The sequence below is a fragment of the Rhinoraja longicauda genome, chromosome 1, assembly GCF_053455715.1.
Source record: "Rhinoraja longicauda isolate Sanriku21f chromosome 1, sRhiLon1.1, whole genome shotgun sequence".
Taxonomy (NCBI): domain Eukaryota; kingdom Metazoa; phylum Chordata; class Chondrichthyes; order Rajiformes; family Arhynchobatidae; genus Rhinoraja; species Rhinoraja longicauda.
Window position 1 is genome coordinate 31,791,346 of NC_135953.1, and position 22,317 is coordinate 31,813,662.

General features: G+C 42.0%; 1 protein-coding gene across 10 annotated transcripts in view; it reads right to left on the reverse strand.

The window, feature by feature from the left end:
• Positions 1-22,317, reverse strand: part of LOC144609249 (ciliary neurotrophic factor receptor subunit alpha-like) — a 411,896-nt gene that overhangs the window by 50,383 nt on the left and 339,196 nt on the right. For all 10 annotated transcript variants that reach the window (XM_078427709.1, XM_078428140.1, XM_078428002.1 and 7 more), the window contains 2 exons: positions 21,958-22,124; positions 15,691-15,854 (listed from right to left, as the gene is read on the reverse strand). In XM_078427709.1, coding sequence (XP_078283835.1) covers positions 15,691-15,854; positions 21,958-22,124 — 331 coding nt within the window. The remainder of the gene's footprint in view (positions 1-15,690; positions 15,855-21,957; positions 22,125-22,317) is intronic.

Here is a 22,317-nt window from a genome sequence, read left to right on the forward strand (position 1 = left end):
TGAAATAGAGAACTTTCTTGGGAAGTATGAAGGAACTTCTTTGAGGGGCTGGAGAAGCAGCTCAGGCACCTTCTGGCCCACAAGGAGTCTACATAGAACAGTAGCCTGACCCGCTGAGTTACTCCAGCATTTTGTGATACCTACATAGAACATAGAACAGGACAGCACAGGAATGGGCCCTTCTGCCCACAATGTTTGCGTTGAACATGATGCCAAGTTAAAGTGCTCTCATCTGCGTGTACATGATCCATATCGCTCTATTCCATGCTCTCCCATAAGATCATAAGTCGTAGGAGTAGAATTAGGCCATTAGGCCCATCAAGTCTACTCTGCCATTCAATCATGGCTGATCTGTCTCTCCCTCCTAACCCCATTCTCCTGCCTTCTCCCCATAACCTCTGACACCCGTGCCTATCTATAAAAGCCTCAAATGCCACTATCATATCTGCCTCCACCACCAAACCTGGCACTGGGTTCCAGGTCCCCACTAATCTGTGTAAATAAATTGCCCCCCCCCCCACATCTCCATTAAAATCCCTTTCACCTGAAAGCTCTTCCCTCTACAATTGGACATTTCCACCTTGGGGAAAAAAGGTTCTGACTGTTTATCCTATCTATTTCTCTCATAATTTTATATACTTTATGTAAGCAAAGACAATTCCCTCCTGGAGCTGTGGGTCCCTTTTACATTATGCTGCTGTTTCCCCTGAATCTTGTGACTTAGATTGTTGACACTGTGATTTGTATCTCTCTTATTCCAAATATTCTTTCATATTTTATTGCAATATTATAACCCTGTTGAGTGGGCCAAAGTAAAGACCAATCTGCCAGTTTCAGGTTAAATATTTCTGAGGTGTTGCAGATGCATTAGATCTCATGTATCTCTAAGCTCTGCAATATATCGCTTATTTCTGTTATGTTTGAACCAAGATATCAGCCTGCCTTAAGGCACTATGGAAAAGATTAAGGTACTGGTATAGCAAAACAATGTAGTGACCTCCTCATTTTTTCAGAGACTGTCATCGAATTGTTTACATTTAGTTTAATTTGGTTTAATTTAGAGATACAGTGCGGAAACAGGCTCTTCGGCCCACCAGCGATCCCCACACACTTACACTATCCTACACACACACTAGGGGCAATTTACATTTACACCGAGCCAATTAGCCTACAAACCTGTACGTCTTTGGAGTGTGGGAGGAAACCGAAGATCTCGGAGAAAACCCACGTCGGTCACGGGGAGAACACGTACAGACAGCACCTCGAGTCAGGAACGAACCCTGGTCTCTGGCGCTATAACGCAATAGTTCTACTGCTACTGCCCTTAATCATCTTTGCTTTTTTATCTTAACCAAATGATAGCACATCCAACCCGGCAGTACTCTCTTGGTGCTGCCGACATTCCAATACCAACTACATATTTAAAGAATGCCATCGTTATAAATAATTTTGGGATGTACTGAAAGGCTTTTCCGAAATGTATTTTCCTTTTCTCTTGGCACATACTTTCCTCAATCCATCAGCAAGTCATCAAGCAAGCCACCCATATTAATTTACTTCTACTAAACATATATATTTAATGCCAAGAGGCATCTTTTGATCCATGATGTAATTTGACATTGTCAAGGCAAATACATATGTTATGTAGAAGTGAGTGTGAACCTCTCTCATACAGAAGTGTAATAGACCAACAACCATTAACTGATAGACACAAATTGCTGGAGTAACTCAGTGGGACAGGCAGCATCTCTGGATGGAAGGAATACGTGACATTTTGGGTCGAGACACTTCTTCAGACTGATAGCTGTTAACTGATAACAATACTAATTATCCAAATAATGATGAACAATTTATGGCATTATTGTTTATTGTACCCTTATTTGTTGTGTTGTTGTGTTAAAATGCCTGTAAAACTGCATCTAGCAAGAATGTAATTGTTCCCATCCCACTGCAGGTGATAATTAAACACTCTTGGCTCTTGACAATTAGATGTGGAAAACTACGACAGTCAGCTTAGCAGCGGAACATTTACAACGGGAAGGGAGTGCAGCCAGAAGGTGTTATGCACGTCGGCACATATGAACTATGAAGGAAAAGGCAAGAGGGACTCTTGATTGGTTATAGGGGCACTGTGCCACCCCTATTACCATCTATAACCTTTAAAACAATTTCCTAAAACTTGAACATTTTCACTTATTTTAAGTGCCAATTACTGTACAATTTCACTTTTTCACAAAAGGTAATTTTGGATATATTAAGGAGGCCTCTAACACCTTAGAGTAAGAATGTCATATTCCAAGAAAACTGTTATGCTTCAAAGCTACCATCAGCATTTCTTCTCCATTTTTAATTAAAAGAAGACAAGGTCGATCACGCTTCAATTAAAAAATATATTTTCGATCCACACAGATCAGATAGTCCCAGGTTTGCTGAGTGAGCCGAGGTCAATTGGAATGCCAGCACAGGGAAAGTGGGTTGATTTTAGCTGTAACCTTAACGTCTCTCGGTTAGGAAATAGTAAATCTCAGCCAGGGTTTCTGCATCTCATTTCTAGTTAATAACCTCTAATGGAAGTGTGTCAAATTTCACATGAGGACAGAATCTAGTATGCTGTGATGTTTAGTTTAGTTTAGTTTAGAGGTACAACAATGTAACAGGCCCTTCAGCCCACCAGGTTCATGCCAACCAAATGTTCACCCATTCACAATATGTTACAACAGCCCATGGGGAAGGAGTAGTGGAGGAATGTCCATTTTTGCCCTTTGTCCACTATGACTGGGTAAGGGGGGCAAATATGAACTATTTTAATCCAAGGCCGGGTGGGAAGAAGTGCTGGATCGGGGGTGTCTAAACATAGAAACATAGAAAATAGGTGCAGGAGTAGGCCATTCGGCCCTTCGAGCCAGCACCGCCATTCAATATGATCATGGCTGATCATCCAACTCAGTATCCCATACCTGCCTTCTCTCCATGCCCCCTGATCCCTTTAGCCACAAGGGCCACATCTAACTCCCTCTTAAATATAGCCAATGAACTGGCCTCAACTACCTTCTGTGGCAGAGAATTCCACAGATTCACCACTCTCTGTGTGAAAAAAAACGTTCTCATCTCGGTCCTAGAAGACTTCCCCCTTATCCTTAAACTGTGACCCCTTGTTCTGGACTTCCCCAACATCGGGAACAATCTTCCTGCATCTAGCCTGCCCAACCCCTTAAGAATTTTGTAAGTTTCTATAAGATCCCCCCTCAATCAGGGGGGAATTCACGGGCCAGGAAGCCGCAGGCCCTGACCTCACACACGGTGCACCAGCGTCGGGCCCAATACTCACGCCACCTTCATGCTGCTCGCTTTCTCCGCTCCCACGACCAGAAGCAGGCTACACAGCACCCTATCAATGGATAACCTGGTGGAAGGAGGGGGTCGGTGCAACGGGAGCCTCTCGCTGTTACCGGGCGACCGAGGCACGTGTTGCCAGGGCAACGCAGGTGCACTCCATCTACGGCGCGCACTCCATCTACATCCGACACCCTGGGACCTCGTTTTGTTGCAGCCGCTGAAAACCCGTGCCCAATGCAACGCTCTTCAAGAGTGTTTCACTGCACGCTCTCTCCTCGCCGCCACCATTCTGCTGCACATCTCTGCACACCGCCCACCAGCCTCCTTCCACCTGGTGGAAGTAACCTTGGTCCACTATAACTGAAATCTGTCATAAAGAGGTCCCTAATGACGAGGGCAGACTGACGTCACTTTCTCATTTGCTTCCAACACGTTAGGAGCAATTTTACAGAGGCCCACTAACCTACAAACCAACACGTCTTTGGGAAGTGGGAGGAAACCCACGTGGAGAATGCGCAAACTCCACACAGACAGCACCCGATGTCAGAATCAAAACACAGCTCTCTGGCGCTGTAAGGCAGCAGCTCTACCAGTCTCCGCCTTGCCTTTCCCTAACAGGACCTGTCGGGTCAACAATAAAGACTGGTCATTCTCTATGGACTACCTATGGCAGGTTTGAGTTTAACTGTAGATTGGAGTAACTCAGCGGGACAGGCAGCATCTCTGGAGAGAAGGAATGGGTGACGTTTTGGGACGCGACCCTTCCCAGACTGTGTTCTCAACTCTGTACTTTTGCAATGTTAAAAGCTTAACACCAGGCACATCATGAAAACTGACCAGTTGAATAATACATCAAAACATAGCTTCCCATAAAGAATAGTGTCTAAACATGAATTCGTTTCTTTACCAAATGAGAGGGAAAAAACGAGCAGGTAAAACACATAAAGGACAATAACATTTTATGATCTTAAACTCTGATCAGACAAATGATTTATGGAACAGTCAATAAAACATTCAGCAAAGGGAAATAAGAAACACAAGAACATTTGTAATGTAGTGGAGAACTCTGTTTTGTGGGCTGGATGGTAGCATATAACAGGTCCACAAACCAAAAACAGTGTAAAATACAGTAGTTTGTCTCAGCACTTTCCTTGCTATCAACCAAGTGCTGTACCATTGGATCTTTCCCCTACCAAATCCTTGATTTTGTTCTCTTTGACTTAGGGCGGCACAGTGGCACAGCAGTCGAGTTACTGCCTTACAATGCCAGAGATCCGGGTCTGATCCTGGCTACGAGTGCTTGTCTGTACGGAGTTTGTACGTTCTCCCCGTGACCAGCGTGGGCTTCCTCCCACACTCCAAAGACGCACAGGTTTGTAGGTTAATTGGCTTGGTATCAATGTATAAAAATGTAAAATTGTCCCTCGTGTGAGTAGGGTAGTGTTAAAATGCGGGGATCGCTGGTTGGTGCGGACTCGGTGGGCCAAAGGGCCTATTCCACACTGTATCTCTAAACTAAACTAACCGCTTAAGGATTTCAGAGTGTTTCCTTTGTGCCTCGGTGGTGCAAGTGACTGTGCTCTGTCACTTCAGTCATTCTAAAATATTACCAGAATTACATCCGGCGTTGAAACTTCTGGTGGTTTTGCACTATGCTTGCGATTCTTTTGAAAAATGGATGTGTGTGGAACATATTGCATTCATATGAGCGATTTCAGTCTATTTGTTAGCCTCTGATTCTGTGCCTTGTGAAGCATACAAGGGAAAGAGCAATCATTCTCTTCTACAATGCTACTTCCACGAATGGACAGAAATGTTCAATATTAATCCAAATATCCAGCTATTTTCGGATATATTCTTTATTGGAGAACCGAATGAATTAAGACTTTTATTTTGTGCCTCTAATTCTGCATCATAACTTTCTTTCTTAAAATAGAACATCAGTCTGACAGATGTTTCATGACACAACAGGTGTGCATCCTCAAAGCTAAAGAGGTAATTACGGCAATTTATACGTCTCCTCCTTTGCCTCAGTTGCTAAGTGGAATAGCTGGCATGGAACTCAGCCATTCAGACAAGGAGGGTCCCGGGAAAATTTTGAAGTCTGTGTTGAGTTAACTGGTAAGAGCCAACAGGTATGCTACAATTGCTTTTCAATATCATTGGATCAGGTTTAAGCAGCAGGAAAAGTGTAACCATTTATTGGAAAGCAGTCACTTGTGAATGCTGGATAAAGGCAGGAGACTAGGCATTCTTCTCTCCTGCTTATGTTCATAAGGTCAAAAGACCACAAGTGATAAGAGTAGAAGTAGGCCATTCAGCCAATCAAGTCTACTCATACTAATCAAAACTGCTCATATTAATCAAGAATCTATCCATCTCTGCCTTAAAAATATCCACTGACTTGGCCTCCTCAGCCTTCTGTGGCAAAGTATTCCACAGATTCACCACTTTCTGACTAAATAAATTTCTCCTCATCTCCTTCCTAAAAGAACGTCCTTTAATTCTGATGCTATGACCTCTAGTCCTAGACTCTCCCACTAGGGGAAACATCCTGTCCATCTCCACTCTATCCAAGCCTTTCACTATTCTGTATGTTTCAATAAGGTTCCCCCTCATTCTTCAAAAAGTCCAGCGGCCCAGTGCCGACAAACGCTCATCATAGGAGCAATGTTGCCATTATCACATTGGTGGAAATGTATAAAGAAACTGAATACTCACTATTGCCTTTTTCTCCCCATTGCACAAATTTAGAATTCAGGACTTAGAAGCTGCACAAAGGTACTGGAAGTACCAAGTGCCCATAGAACTGTTATTTTGCATTGCAAGGAATGAAAAAGCAGGAAAATAAACTGCAATAACACATTGATTTGATCGAAAGGGATCCTTAACCATTTAATCTCACTATATAATAAAATTACTATGTAAAACAGCTATTTATTCACAAAATGCTGGAGTAACTCAGCAGGTCAGGCAGCATCTCAGGAGAGAAGGAATGGGTGACGTTTCGGGTCGAGACCCTTCTTCAGACTGATGTCTGGGGGGCAGGACAAAGGAAGGATATAGGTGGAGACAGGAAGATAGAGGGAGAACTGGGAAGGGGGAGGGAAAGAGAGGGACAGAAGATTATGAGACCCAACAAGAGAGGGACAGAGGAACTATCTAAAGTTGGAGAAGTCAATGTTCATACCGCTGGGCTGCAAGCTGCCCAAGCGAAATATGAGGTGCTGTTCCTCCAATTTCCGGTGTGTCTCACTGTAGCACTGGAGGAGGCCCATGACAGAGTGGGAGGGGGAGTTGAAGTGCTCAGCCACCGGGAGATCAGGTTGGTTAAGGCGGACTGAGCGAAGGTGTTGAGCGAAACGATCGCCGAGCCTGCGTTTGGTTTCGCCGATGTAAAGAAGTTGACATCTAGAGCAGCGGATACAACAGATGAGGTTGGAGGAGGTGCAGGTGAACATCTGTCTCACCTGGAAAGACTGTTTGGGTCCTTGGATGGAGTTGAGGTGGGAGGTAAAGGGACAGGTGTTGCATCTCGTGCGGTTGCAGGGGAAAGTGCCCGGGGATGGGGTGGTTTGGGTAGGAAGGGACGAGTGGACCAGGGAGTTACGGAGGGAACGGTCTCTGCGGAATGCAGAAAGGGGAGGGGATGGGAAGATGTGGCCAGTAGTGGGGTCCCGTTGTAGGTGACGGAAATGTTGGAGGATGATTTGTTGGATACGCTGGCTGATGGGGTGGAAGGTGAGAACGAGGGGGATTCTGTCCTTGTTAAGAATGGGGGGAGGGGGAGCAAGAGCGGAACTACAGGATGTAGAAGAGGCCCTAGTGAGAGCCTCATCTATAATGGAGGACGGGAAGCCCCGTTTCCTGAAGAATGAGGACATCTCTGATGCCCTAGTGTGAAACACCTCATCCCGGGCGCAGATGCGACGTAGATGGAGGAATTGGGAGTAGGGGATAGACTTTTTGCAGGAGACTGGGTGGGAAAAAGTGTAGTCCAGATAGCTGTGCGAGTTAGTGGGTAAAACAGCTATCGATGTAACTGTCCACACAAGCTCTAACAGCATTGTATTTGCACCCCAACATTTTGGAACTGATAATATTATCAGATGAAAATCACTAATTTGATTTAAATTTCTTTTATCAGATTTTTCTCGGCTAAAGTTTTTGTTACATTCTCATTATTTGGAATACTGGAGCATGTACTCATACATGATTTAAATTGATACTAGCCTTTTTAAATTCTGAGATTCCCTGTACCCTCTCAATTCTTGCTTCCTGTCATGTTGCCTCCTGATTGATTTAAAGTGGAGTAGCACCAGCTGGTAGTTTTACTCCTTTAGTGTGTCCAAATGGTCACTTGCATCTTTTGAATTGAGGAACTGGGGTTTGGGTGTTACATTCCTAAGATACTTGGGTCTTCATCTAACATTTGCACTCTTCATTTGCTCAGCATTTGCCCTTTAGAATACTGAGGGGGGATCTTATAGAAACATATAAAATTCTTAAGGGGTTGGAGAGGCTAGATGTGGGAAGATTGTTCCCGATGTTGGGGAAGTCCAGAACCAGGGGTCACAGCTTAAGGATAAGGGGGAAGTCTTTTAGGACTGAGTTGAGATAACATTTCTTCACACAGAGAGTGGCGAGTCTTATGGAATTCTCTGCCACAGAAGGTAGTTGAGGCCAGTTCATTGGCTATATTTAAGAGGGAGTTAGATGTGGCCCTTGTGGCTAAAGGGATCAGGGGGTATGGAGAGAAGGCAGGTACAGGTTACTGAGCTGGATGATCAGCCATGATCATATTGAATGGCGGTGCAGGCTCGAAGGGCCGAATGGCCTACTCCTGCACCTATTTTCTATGTTTCTATGTTTCTATGTTTCAGGAGCGATCACTGCATGGGGTAGCAACCAGGTGGTAGAAAGCATGGCCCAGGAGCAATTTATCACTTTATTACCAATCCTGCCTCGGATCAAGAAATCTTCCTAATGTGTTTTTCTTAAAATGTAATTCACACATTTTAAAAGGAATAAAGAAAGCACGTGTTTCATTCAACCATTTAAGCTGTTGCCCTACAAATATTTTAGAACCTGAAGCAAATTGACTAAATAAATTGCACTTTTAATAGAGGAAGGTTTTGTTTCTTCGGTAAATAACATTTGTAAATATTTAGCAATTTAATTCAGAAATGCAATACTCAAAAGCCTGAGAGTTAAACTATTTCATCTGGAGTACAATAGCTCCGATTGTCTAAGGGTCATTTTAAAAATGGAAAAGGCCAATGTGGAGGTTATATCAAAGAACTGCACATTTCTTTAATCTGGCCGTAGCCAGATACTTACAAAGTCACATGCCTCAGATGTACTTTTTTTCTCTCTCTCTTCCTGGGTCTGTTTCTTAAAGGCTTTGTGCTGCTGCCAAAAGCCACTTTGCCCAACCATCAGCAGTCAGATTAATGGGCAATCAATACCCAGTGCATTGCGGAACCATTAGCATTGCAAAAGCAGTTATTCAGCTGTCTCCTGTGACAGCTATCTCATGAAAGTCTTGCCTTCCCCTTCCCCCTCTTCTAGGAGACGATTTCTGCATCAAACAGCGCTAGACAGGAATAAAACCATGCTAATGTCATTTTGCCGAGTGTGCATTAATAATACAGTTTTGGCAGATTGCCATTATTCCTACCAAGAGATGTATGATCATTATCACCGCAGACTGACATCCAGATGGTCCTGAAAGAGCCCAAATCCCTTCGCAACTTGGGCAAGGTATCCAATGTCACCCAGTCTCGGACTCAAATATGTTGCCTTAATGTTTAACTGTCACATCTCCCTTTTTGTTCTCGTTCTTTAACCTTTATTTTACTCCTTTGTTCCTCTGCACATTGTCCTATGCTTCAGTCCACAACTGTTTCCATGGAAATCATTCATTTATCTTCGAGGATGTATTGGTTTTTAAAAGGAAACTGCATAAAGGATATGAAAATGCATCACTTTGATAGCAGATGACATTTTTCTGGTATTCTTTTAATGAAAAACATTAAATCACAGTCATGACTGCACTGTGTCTCTTCCCATTGCATCTTGTGTTGCAGTTAATTCATTACAGAGTTGATGACTAGATACAGCTCATTCATCCTGTGTGCATGATCAATTTGTTATACATGCCAAACATGTTAAAGTATTTGTTGGATAATAAATTGCACCTAACTATGAGGCATGATTTTTTGTCATTTTAAGGGCTTAGTTAAGTAAAATCAATATTTTATTATATTTAATTATCTGTCCTTTGTCTTCAAGGAGATGTGATCCATGTAATGTGTGCCTACCATAGACTTTGCCATGACCAGTTCGGCCTGTGTTTTGTAAAAAGCTGCCAAAACTGAAACAATTAAACAAAGACTGCAAAATGTTTTTTAAAAAATCTGACTTCCTTCATTCATTTTCTAAAGTAGATTATTCATCCTTGAGCTGGAGTTTTAAGGTTATATTTAACTCTCCACAGCCCGATGCTGTTGAGCATTCTGAATATGAATTCACACAGTGTGGTGGAAAAGCAATTCAACAAGAGCGCAGCAGTAGAATTGCTACCTTACAGCGCTTGCAGCACCGGAGACCCGGGTTCGATCCTGACCACGGGTGCTGTCTGTAGGGAGTTTATACGTTGACCCAGGTTCGATCCTGACTACGAGTGCCTTCTGTACGGAGTTTGTACGTTCTCCCCGTGACCGCGTGGGTTTTCTCTGAGATCTTTGGTTTCCTCCCACACCCCAAAGACGTTCAGGTTTGTCGGTTAATTAGCTTGGTGGGATATGTGTAAATTGTCGTGTGTGTGTGTGTGTGGTGTGTGTGTGTGTGTGTGTGTGTGTGTGTGTGTGTGTGTGTGTGTGTGTGTGTGTGTGTGTGTGTGTGTGTGTGTGTGTGTGTGTGTGTGTGTGTGTGTGTGTGTGTGTGTGTGTGTGTGTGTGTGTGTGTGTGTAGGATAGTGTTCATGTGCGGGGATCGCTGGTCAGCACAGATTCGGTGGGCCGAAGGGCCTGTTTCCGGATTGTATCTCTGAACTAAAAAATAAACTAATGCAGTGTATCAAAACCAAACACAATCCTCTAATTTCGAGAGCACTTTCTAACAAAGTCACTGGATATTGAAACGTTGCTTTAATATATGCTAATTCTTTCCTCTTTGCATTATGTAAGCAGAAGTCGATTCTAAGTCTTCAACAGATGCTCTGACTAAACCACGCCAGCTCAGCACAGACCATCAATCAATATGATAGCGGATGAAACGGATCTATTTAGCAGTGTTTAACATACGGCTTCACAATTTCTTCTGAAATTGTCCCTTATATTTGTGCCATGTGAGCCTTTACCTTTTTCTCCGTCCTCAATTACTGCATTCTGTTTGGTGGAGTTATGCTCATAGTGCGAAGTGGAAGAAAGCAGCAGCATTTTAACCCAGCAGCAATAAAAAAAAGTGTCAATACATTTCCGAATCAAAATCATGTGAGTTGGAGAGGAAATTGGGAGAGTTGGTCTATTATGTGCCTGATGTTCTTGCAGGTTCAGTTTAGTTTCGTTTATTGTCACATGTAATGAGGTACAGTGAAAAGCTTTGTTACATGCTAGCCATCAGCCGAAAGACAATACACGTCGATTACAATCAAGCCATTCACAAGGAACAGGCACATGATAAGGGAATAGCGTTTAGTGCAAGATAAAGCCAGTAAAATCCAGTCAAAGATAGTTCAAGGGTCACCATTGAGGTGGATAGTAGCTCAGGGCTGTTACGACTCAGCACAAGTTGTGGTAGGATAGTTCAGTTGCCTGATAGCAGGAGGTAGAGACTACAGATTTGGGTGGCATGACAAAAGAAGCTTTGGCAGATTGCTGTGGGGAGGTTGAAAGTGTGAAGATTGCAGTCATTTTACGCCGGCACTGAAGAAAGAGAATATTCAGAGTTGTGGATTAGGTGCTTATCAAGCAAGCTTCTTAGTCCGTGGTAGTGTTGTAGCACTCATATAGGCAGGGAAAGTATAGTTGATCATACTTCTGTTGCCATAGCAGAAAACCTTTGGGGGGGGGAGTGTGAAGTAAGTTATTCACTGAAGAATGGCCAGCCTTCAAATAAGTGTTTCTGGCTAAAGGTGACTTCAGTGATGTGGATCATGGTAAATTCATTGATGATAATGGCATGAAATTAAGGGATGGTGGTGAGAAGGTGTTACTGCAGTACATTTTGTTGAGAACCGTCATACTATAGTTATTATACACTAGTGATTGAGTGAATGAAAATGCTCGATAGGGTATTCAAACTGGAGTTGCTTGAGAGGAAATGCCCTGAGGCTACAGTTCCAACAACTACAATGACAGCCTTCTTTTGCTGTCGGTGTGACGTCTGCCATTGAAGATTCTTCCCCCCGACTCGATGTGATTGACCGCAATCGGTCAAAAAATAACAATATCAAAAGCAGGCGCTTCCACCTCATCTCTGGAATTTGCCTTATTTGGCCACAGATAAACAAAGGTTATTGAGACAGTTTTTGAATTATGAAAGGGATGCATTCCTAGAAAACATCTGTGAATCGAAAAGTTTGGGTAAATTGCATTCTGAGAACATTGGTATAGATAGAAAGTAGCATTACATTGAAAAATAGATTTGTTCATCGAAGATATGTAAAACCACCCTCAAAAAATCAATAACATTATAGTAACATTTCATAAACAGAGCAATCATAAATCAAGGATCATTTATGATGAGATCGGAAGACACAGGCTGATCACTGGAGCAGGATATTAATGTATGTCAGTGTAGAAGTAATGGTTGATTACAATACACCTTCCATCAGATACACATGATTGAGATTGTGTAGAGGTAATTGGACCTATTTAATTTATTTTCTCCACTTTAGGGACAGAGTAGGTCTGGCCTATTATCCACTGTTTTAGCTGAATGCTGTTTTTTATGCCTGCAATGGTACTGTTTGGTTGGAACCATTACTAATTTTGGAGCACAAGACATCAGTAGTGCAGCTGGGATGTTGTTGGGTCTCATAATCTCTCCTGCATCCAACAGACTCAGACATTTGCAGTGTTTTTTTAACCACAGTATAGCAATTAACATTCACCTTTGGCCATGTATTGATAAGTACTATTACATCAGTATTGTGAACAACAGGTCTTTTGATTGGAACGTTCCCTCTTTGCTTGCATCTTCCAATGGGAAATTAATGCCCGAGTCCACCTCAACTTCAAAGATATACATAGCTCAGTGTTTATATTGGTGTAATCAGTTATAGAAACGTAGAAAATAGGTGCAGGAGGAGGCCATTTGGCCCTTTGAGCCAGCACCGCCACTCATTGTGATCATGGCTGATCAGCTACAATCAATAACCTGTGCCTGCCTTCTCCCCATATCCCTTGATTCCACTGGCCCCTAGAGCTCTATCTAACTCTTTTAAATTCATCCAGTGAATTATATTTTCAAATGTCTGAGATTTCCTCATCTCTTACTGCAGCTATAGTCCTCTCCATCCGACAAACTACGCAAGACTGAGGGAGTATACCCTACGGAATATGGTCTTTTGAGCTCATAAGATCATGTGATGGGTGCAGAATGAGGACATTCAGCCCATCAAGTCTACTCCGCCATTCAATCATGGCTGATCTACCTCTCCCTCCTAACCCCATTCTCCTGCCTTCTGCCAATAACCCGTACTAATCAAGAATCTATCTATGCCTTAAAAATATCCATTGACTTGGCCTCCACAGCCTTCTGTGGCAAAGAATTCCACAGATTCATCACCCTCTGACTAAAGAAATATCTCCTCCTCCTTCCTAAAAGAACGTCCTTTCATTCTGAGGCTGTGACCTCAAATCCTAGACTCTCCCACTAGGGGAAACATCCTCTCCACATCCACTCTATCCAAGCCTTTCATTATTCTGTACATTTCAATGAGGTTTCTCCTCATTATTCTAAACTCCAGTTGCGTACAGGCCCAGTGCCGTCAAATGCTCATCTTATGTTAACCTGCTCATTCCTGGGATCATTCTCATTAACCTCCTCTGGGCCCTCTCCAGAGCCAACTTCCTCAGATATGGTACCCAAAATTGCTCACAATATTCCAAATGCGACCTGGCCAGCGGCTTGTGGAGCCTCAGCATTATTTTCTTGTTACATCCCAGCATTACATTACTGTACAGCTCTCAAAATAAATGCCAGCATTGCATTTGCTACATTTACTACCGATTCGACTTGCAGATTAACTTTATGGGAACCCTGCACCAGCACTCCCAAGTCCCTTCGCACTGATTTTTGGATTCTCTCCCCATTTAGAAAATAATCTTGCCTTTATTTCTACTACCAAATTTAGTATTGAACAGTATAAAGCAAATTTAATGGCTCTTTGAAGGAAATTCTTCAAGGAATTAGGGGCACCTTATAAAAACATATAAAATCATTAATACATGACTTGCGCACAATTTTGCAAAAGCTAATGTCTTGATTATCCATCTTAAGTAGCCAAATGACAAGGATACTTAAGCATATTAATAAGGATATGTGAATGCATGCTGATTTCACTTTCATGAGACTACATATCAGATATCACATTATTACAGACACAAAACTATTCTTTTGAATGGGAAAGAAAACCAGCTGAGCCATCTACAATCTAATTTAAAGTTCTTAAATCAGATACTTTCTTTAGTGTGGCTCCCATCTTTTATGTCCCTTTAAAGTAAATTTCAACTTCAAGTTCTAGGAAACAATCAACTGTTATCTTTACTTTATGGATGTGACCATTTTAGAATCCGAGTGTACATATTCCCTTGAAGGAGGCCATTTGGCCCATTGAATAAAGGCTGGCACAATGCATGAGCTATCCACGTGTCTGCCTCCACCAATAGCTCCTCCAATCCTGCAAATCTTTCTCCTTTCAAGAACTCAGTCATTTTCTCTTTTAACACCATATTATTAGTTTTTAATCTGGAAGTAAAAAAGCTGCTTCCATCACACCACAAAATGGCATTCAGATCCTTTACAATTTGTAACAATTAATCTTACTCATTACTTTTGTTTTCTCATTTGCCAATCACCTGCATTGACAGTGGTCTGTTCATTGACTTCCACTAACGAGAACAATTTCTTTACTTTAATCAGACACTTCACTGTTTTAAATATTGCTCCCAGTCCCTCCTTAATTCAGAGGGTAATAAGTCAACTTGAATCTATCCAAATAACTAAAGCTCCTTACCCATAGTCTTCTGCACATTCTATGATCCTTCATATTCTTGTACATGTACAGTATTGTTTGGAGTTCTGGTCTCTCCATTGCATGAAGGGTGTGGAGGCTTTAGAGAAGATGCAGAGAAGGTTCACCAGAAAGTTGCCTGGTTTGGAGCGCATGAGTTGAAAGAAGAGTTTGGACAAAATTGTTTTGTTTTTTTGTCTGGAACATCAGAGGTTGAGGGGGGATCTGATATATTTTTAAATCATATTATGAGGGACATAAATAGATAAATAGTTTTCCTCTCCAGGATGGAAAGCCAAATACTAGAAGGCATGTTTTTAAGGTGAGAGGGGGAAATTGTTTTACATAAAGATAGGTACTTTGGAATGCACTCCCAGGGGAAGTTATTTAGACAAATACATGAAGAGGCAGAGAATAGAGGGATACAGCACAAGAATAGGCCTATTGACCTCCAATGTCTGTGCTGAACATGATACTAAGTTAAACTAATCTCCTCTTCCTTATGTCCCTCCATTCCTTGAAAATCGATGTGCCTATCTAAAAGCCTCTTAAACGCCATCATTGTATCTGGCAACACCATCACACCTGGCAGCGAGTTCCAGCAGCCCACTACCATCCATGTAAAAAAGTTTGGCATGCACATCTCCTTTAAACTTTGTCCATCTCCTCTTCTTGATTGACCGGTTTATATACTTTCAGTATTCTACTACCAGGTCAATCCCAGGAGAAGAAGTTCATTACCAAGGATGTTGCCTGACCCACTTAGTTACCCAAGAGTCAAGAGTGTTTAACAGAATCTGTTAATATAATACTCTGTACACAATGATAAATGAAAAGTAGTTCAATATGCATATAGATACACACACACACACACACACACACACACAGCAAACAATAATAGTGCAGTACTCCAGCACTTTGTGACTTTTTTTGTAAACCAGCATCCGCAGTTCCTTGTTCTACGTCTCACCCTCATGAGTTTCCTTAATTACTTGAAATGTATGCTCGATTTCCAAAGGCATTCATTTTTTGTCTTAAGAGAAATGATCCTCTAGATTAATAATGTTATACTTTGTAGTTAGCAAAGTGTAGCTGAAATAAGAAACACTCACATGCTGCCAGTTATCCAGAATAACTGGCTTGTATCTCAAGAAGTACTTGAGGGGCATAGTATCGGGCTCAGGCCATGACTGTGGATTTCTCCATTTGACTTCCAGTCTGCTTGGAGATTCAGGAATTATATTTACTTCAATTATCTCTGGAGGATCTGGTTTCACTGGAAAGAGAAAAAAAAAGTCAAATAAGCATTTGCTTTATGCATGAGGTTTCATGATGCTTGAATGAAAAGTGCATTTCAATGTCAGCCCTTGCAAACTAAAAGAGCAATGTTACACTACATTCAGAAATAGCATGAGGCGATTATCATGCTTTCAGGTTCTCCTGTTTTGTTATAATCAGGAATAATATGATCCCATGCTAATTCATTAACACATCGCACAGTGTGTTGTTACTTTAAGATCTACACATGATCAAAACTCTCCTCTTCCTCCATGTTTTAAAGGGATTATTTAATTGGTAGGCCAACCGATATTTAATAGATGTTTTTACATTTAGTGTTCCTTAGCTCAGACCATTAAGGACTTTTCTGTTCAATGCCAAAACATAAGGTTTATGCTGCTGATAGCCATCTTTCTTTTGTTAGTTTATGTTTCTGTTGTCGTGGTAACAGGTCTAGGCTACTCAACCCCTCCTGTCTATACAATAGTCACATCAGAGTTCTCTAATTTAACTTTACATCCAGCTCAATCCTGTGCCTTGCTTGCTACAAATCTATGAATCTTATGAGACATTCCATGAACCCAAAATCACAGGCTTGTTGGGCCAGGGCGTCCAAAATAACACATGCCTTCCTCACATCACTTCTGAATGGCCTTAATTTTGTTTTGCTCTCTTGTCAGAATTGTTGAGTGGAGTTTAGCTTTGTAAATACATGGGGCTCAGCTGGGTGGATTATGATTTCTTGTCACCTGAACGAAACTAGCCGCAAACTAAAGCCCCTTCAAATTTCAGTGATGCATCAAAGATGATAAGAGGAGAATGTCACTAATGCTAAAATTGATCACGGGGAGTGGAATTATCTTTGCTTTCCAGTTTCTCTGGAGTGCCAGAGGTTGCGGGGAGTGCTGATAGAAGAAAATAAAATTATGAGAAACATACATTGGGTAGACAGTCAGAACCTTTTTCCCAGGATGGAAAAATCTAATACTGGAGAGCATTATTTTTTTTTGGGGGGGGTGGCAAAGTTTAAAGAAGTGCAGGGCACCTTTTTTTTTACACAGAGCTATGGTGAATGCCTGGAACTCACTGCCAAATGTTGGTAGCTGAGGCAGGCATGCTAGTGACATTTAAGAGATGTTTGGATACGCACAGGGATATACAGGGAATGGAGGGATATGGATTATGTGCAAGTAGATAACAGATGGTCTTGGCATCAGGTTTGGAATGGACATAGACATTCAGACCGAAGCATCTTCGGTTTCCTCCCACACTCCAAAGACGTACAGGTATGTAGGTTAATTGGCTGGGCAAATGTTAAAAAAATTGTCCTTAATGTGTGTAGGATAGTGTTAATGTGCGGGGATCGCTGGGCGGCGCGGACCCGGTGTATCTCTAAATCTAAAACAAAATCTAAAATCTGTTCTTGTGCTGCACTATTTTATGTTCAATGTTCTAACTGATTCCAGAGTTTGGGCAGTGACGACAGGTGGGAAGGACGCCTGGACACCTGGAAGGCGCTGATAAATGAAAGAACGTTCTTTTAGGAAGGAGATGAGGTGGAATTTCTTTAGTCAGAGGGTGGTAAATCTGTGGAATTCTTTGCCACAGAAGGCTGTGGAGGCCAAGTCAGTGGATATTTTTAAGGCAGAGATAGATTGATTCTTGATTGGTACAGGTGTCAGAGGTTATGGGGAGAAGGCAGGACAATTGGGTTAGGAGGGAGAGATAGATCAGCCATGATTGATTGGCCTAATTCTACGCCTATCTCTTATGACCTTATGATATGCACCATCTAAATCTCACAATGATACCTTTGCCAGTAGAGTATCAATGGTCTCCTGAATTTCAAGAATGAAGATAGCAGATCTACAGTGCAGTTGACTAAGTTACTGGAGGTCAGATATGCAAGATTTTTCAGGGGAACAAGTTTAACTATCGAGTGTGGCTGGTACAAATTACCAGTGGCAGAACTACCAAGGGAAATTGAACTTCAAATACCTGGAAAATGGGATTTTGTGAGTAAAGTTATAGATTGGATTTGGGATTAGTTATCAGGGCCATCTGATCCCACACCCACATCTGAAAAAAGGATTGGATGCACCTTCTTCAAATGTAGGCATCAGACCAACCTGGAGTTTCCCTTCCTGATTTGAAACCTATCCTGTCCAATTGGTTGACAGGAGCATTATGAATAATGGATGTTGTAATTTGTGTTCAAATTCCACTTGGGGGATGGAAGGGCAGTGGGAGGAGGCTGTTTCAATGTAAAATTCTGCAGACAGTCCTGTCACCCTTTCTGTCTGACTATCTTTGTGATCATCCATGTTCTCCAGGGATGCTGCCTGACCCACTGAATTACTCCAGCATTTTGCGTATTTCTTATTCAGACCTAATGGTTGGCATGATGTCATTTCATTTGCAGTTATTGATTATAGAGAAAACTCCAATGCCTTTGGATGCCTTCAGTGTTATGTTTCCGATATGATGTAATTTAATGGCAACTAACAGAGTTAGTTTCAAGTTGAGCATTAATCTCAACACAGTTGTCCCTTTCTATGCAAGACATTATTTATAATCCTGTTCAATTTCATACACCATATAATTTTTCAGGCCAATTTCCATATCTGGTGTACACTTTAAATTTAAGAAATCATCTTGCAATGGCAAGTTTTTAAATTAATTCTTAGACTAACAGAATATTTTAAAAACATGAAACACCTTTAAAAAAATTCATTATATGTTATATGTTAAAACCCGTCATCTCCAATTTTATAGGCAAATGGATGTTGTAGCCCTTCTGACAAATATTCTTCTGCAGTGCTTGAGGTTGTAAAAGGTAAAGATAAAGCAAGAATCGTGGATACGATTCTGTACAAAACGATGAGTGGAATTGTCAGTTAAGAAACAGCGAATTAACATGGAACCAGAAATATTTGAAATAGATTTTCAAGGTTTTATGTTCTTTTTTAACTTACAATGCCCAGGGTAGGAATATAACTGCCAGTGTCAGAATTTAGTGTCCATTACTAATTGTCCCAGTGCTGAGGAAGCAGTTAAGACGATTTGTTTGGAATGATATATAGACATGGTAGAGAGAACAGCACATTTCATGCTGTGGAGTTTCAGGGTTACCTCTGTGGAGACAAGCTTTTTGGTACATTAAATTATTTGAATCCAATCTTATTAGCTTCTCTGGCTGTATTCAAATGCATCCCATTAATCAAGGGTCTTAGAACCTTCAAGGGTCTTGATTAGTACGGGTGTCAGGGGTTATGGGGAGAAGGCAGGGGAATGGGGTTAGGAGGGAGAGATAGATCAACAGTGATTGAATGGTGGAGGCCGAATGCCCTAATTTTTACTCCTATCACATGATCTTATGAACATTGGCTGCCTACCTAGTGAATAACTATCATGCCACTGCGTTCCATATGCAGTCAATGTCATAATCTTATAAGATCACCAAGAATTTTACTCATGTTATTAAGCTCCAGTGGTCAATGGTACTACCTTCCAATACATGATACAGATCAGAAGTTTAAGGCCACAGTTTAAGAATAAGGGGTGGGCCATTTAGAACTGAGATGAGGAAAATTTTTTTCAGTCAGAGAGTTGTAAATCTGTGGAATTCTCTGCCTCACAAGGCAGTGGAGGCCAATTCTCTGAATGCATTCAAGAGAGAGCTAGATAGAGCTCTTAAGGATAGTGGAGTCAGGGGGTATGGGGAGAAGGCAGAAATGGGGTACAGATTGAGAATGATCAGCCATGATCACATTGAATGGTGGTGCTGGCTCAAAGGGCCAAATGGCCTATTCCTGTACCTATTGTCTATTGTCTATTGTCTATAGATATATTCAAATGGTTGAAAACATTTATCTTGAAGAGAAAATGTTTGCCAAAAAATTGTAAATTTTTGTACTAAGTAGAAAAGGGGATATTTACCAGAGAACATCTGGTAAAAGATGTCAATATTTAATGCCAGAAAATGTTCCAAGTATTCTGGTTTTGCTTCCTCTCAATCAATGAAAGAGATTGGCACTATTCCATCCAATTACACAAGATGTAATGCCTGCCTTTTTACCCCTTCTCTTCTCATTATCCCGGTACCCAAACAATTATACCAGATGAAATAGTGATTAATCATACAATCTAGTGTACTTCATTTAGTGTTCACAATGTGGCCTCTTCTACAATGGTGAAACCAAACACAGATTGGGTTTTATCTTTGAAGTCCATCTGTACGGAGTCTGTAGGGATGATCCCGAGCGTTTAGTTGCCTGCCACGTTATTTCTTATTCCTGTTTCCTCTCTGAGTTATCTAACTCTGACTTCCAGCACTGTTACAATTGGGGCTAGCTTAAGCTTCAGGACAACATCTCATCTTCACACTGGACACTTTCCGCATCCCATGCTCAATTTTAAATTCTCCAACTTTGCTGTAGTTACACTTTCTGGCTATATCAAAACTAGCCATTTCTGCCAGTCATCTATCGATAACTTTGCCTCAGTGTTTCACCCTCCATTAGTATTGCCTCATCTACCATGATGTCCCAGAGTTCTGCTATTTGCAGCACATAATATAGACGAAGGTAGACACAAAATGCTGGAGTAACTCAGCGGGTCAGGCAGCATCCCTGGAGAGAAGGAATGGGTTTATTCACAAAATGCTGGAGTAACTCAGCAGGTCAGGCAGCATCTCGGGAGAGAAGGAATGGGTGACGTTTCGGGTCGAGACCCTTCTTCAGACCCTTCTTCAGTCTCGACCCGAAACGTCACCCATTCCTTCTCTCCCGAGATGCTGCCTGACCTGCTGAGTTACTCCAGCATTTTGTGAATAAATCGATTTGTACCAGCATCTGCAGTTATTTTCTTATACTATGAGAAGGAATGGGTGACGTTTCGTGTCGAGACGACCCAAAATGTCACCCATTCTTTCTCTCCAGAGATGCTGCCTGTCCCGCTGAGTTACTCTAGCATTTTGTGTCTATCTTCGATTTAAACCAGCATCTGCAGCTTTTTTTTCCTAATATAGACAAAGAGGTATAAACTGCTTTTGACTACCTCATTAACTCATTTGGATAATCTACGAGAGATATTCTCAATGTTCTACCCACCCCTCCACTACCTTCCCTACAACTAGAAGGCAATGTGTTTATATATGTTGCACGCAAAAATAATAATTTGATTTCTAACTATGTAATTAACATTCATATAGAACATAGAACAGTACAGCACAGGAACCTACCTCATGGCCCACAATATTTATGCCAGACACGCTGCCAAGTTAAATTGTTCTAATCTGCCTGTACATTATTCATATCCCTCCACTTCCATGTGCCTTTCCAGAAGCCTCTTAAACGCCACTATTGTATATGCCTCCACCACCATCCCGGGCAAGGTGTCGCCCCCCCCCCCCCCCCCACTACCCTAAGTGTAAAAACAACTTGCCCAGCACATTTCTGTGGGATATTGATCATGTAGCCAGGAAAATTGAACTTGTTTACTATTGAAAGCACATTTATATTAACACTAGACCAAGTGGACACGTTGGGCCCAAACCTCTCCTGCAGCACCCTCTCCTTCCCCACTCCCCACTCCCTCCTGCCCCACTCCCCCCTCCCCCCAACCCCTCCCCCTCCCCCAACCCCTCCCCCCAACCCCTCCCCCCAACCCCTCCCCCTCCCTCCTCCCATTCCCCCTCCCCCTCCCTCCTCTCCCTCCCCCCCCTCCCCTCCACCCCCCTCCTCCCATCCACCCCCTCCTCCCATCCCCCCTCCCCCTCCCTCCCCCCCTTCTCTCCACCCCCACCCCCCTTCCCCTCCCCCCCACTCCATCCCCCTCAACCCCTGTTATCCTCCCCCCTACCTCCCTCCCTAGGAGATAGATTTAAACTTTAAAATGTGAATAACTTAAAAAATATAACACCAATTTCAATGAAACTTCTTCCATTAGCACCCAAGGGATGACAGTGAGTAAGGTGGGCCTAAAATTGTTGCGTTATCGTGCACCGTTTTGGCTGTAGTTCAGGAACAAACAAACAAACAAATGAGAGTTTTAGTATATAGATTACAGCTGTCCCCAGTTTTTTCATTGCTGAGCATTACCTATAGAAATTTCATTAAATGAAATGGTTGAAGAACTGGAGCCCAGTGCATTCCTCGCTGTTACTGTCACTATGTACTTGCTTGTAGAAAACATTTCTGGAAATCTTATGTTGCACCTGTTCTTATGGGTGGCTCCCTTAATGGTCTCAATTTCCTTATCTCCATGCCTGTGAAAAAACAGGTGCAATCAGTGAGAAACAATAATTCTGCACAGACCATTGTGATATTTTTCTGAGATAGAGATTTCAAATAATTTCAGTTTAAGATCTTTAATGTGGGTTGAAGTTATAATGAACATTCTTCACGTAATACAATAGCATGGCTATTAATATAGCCATGAAGCAAAGATATTCTTCAAAC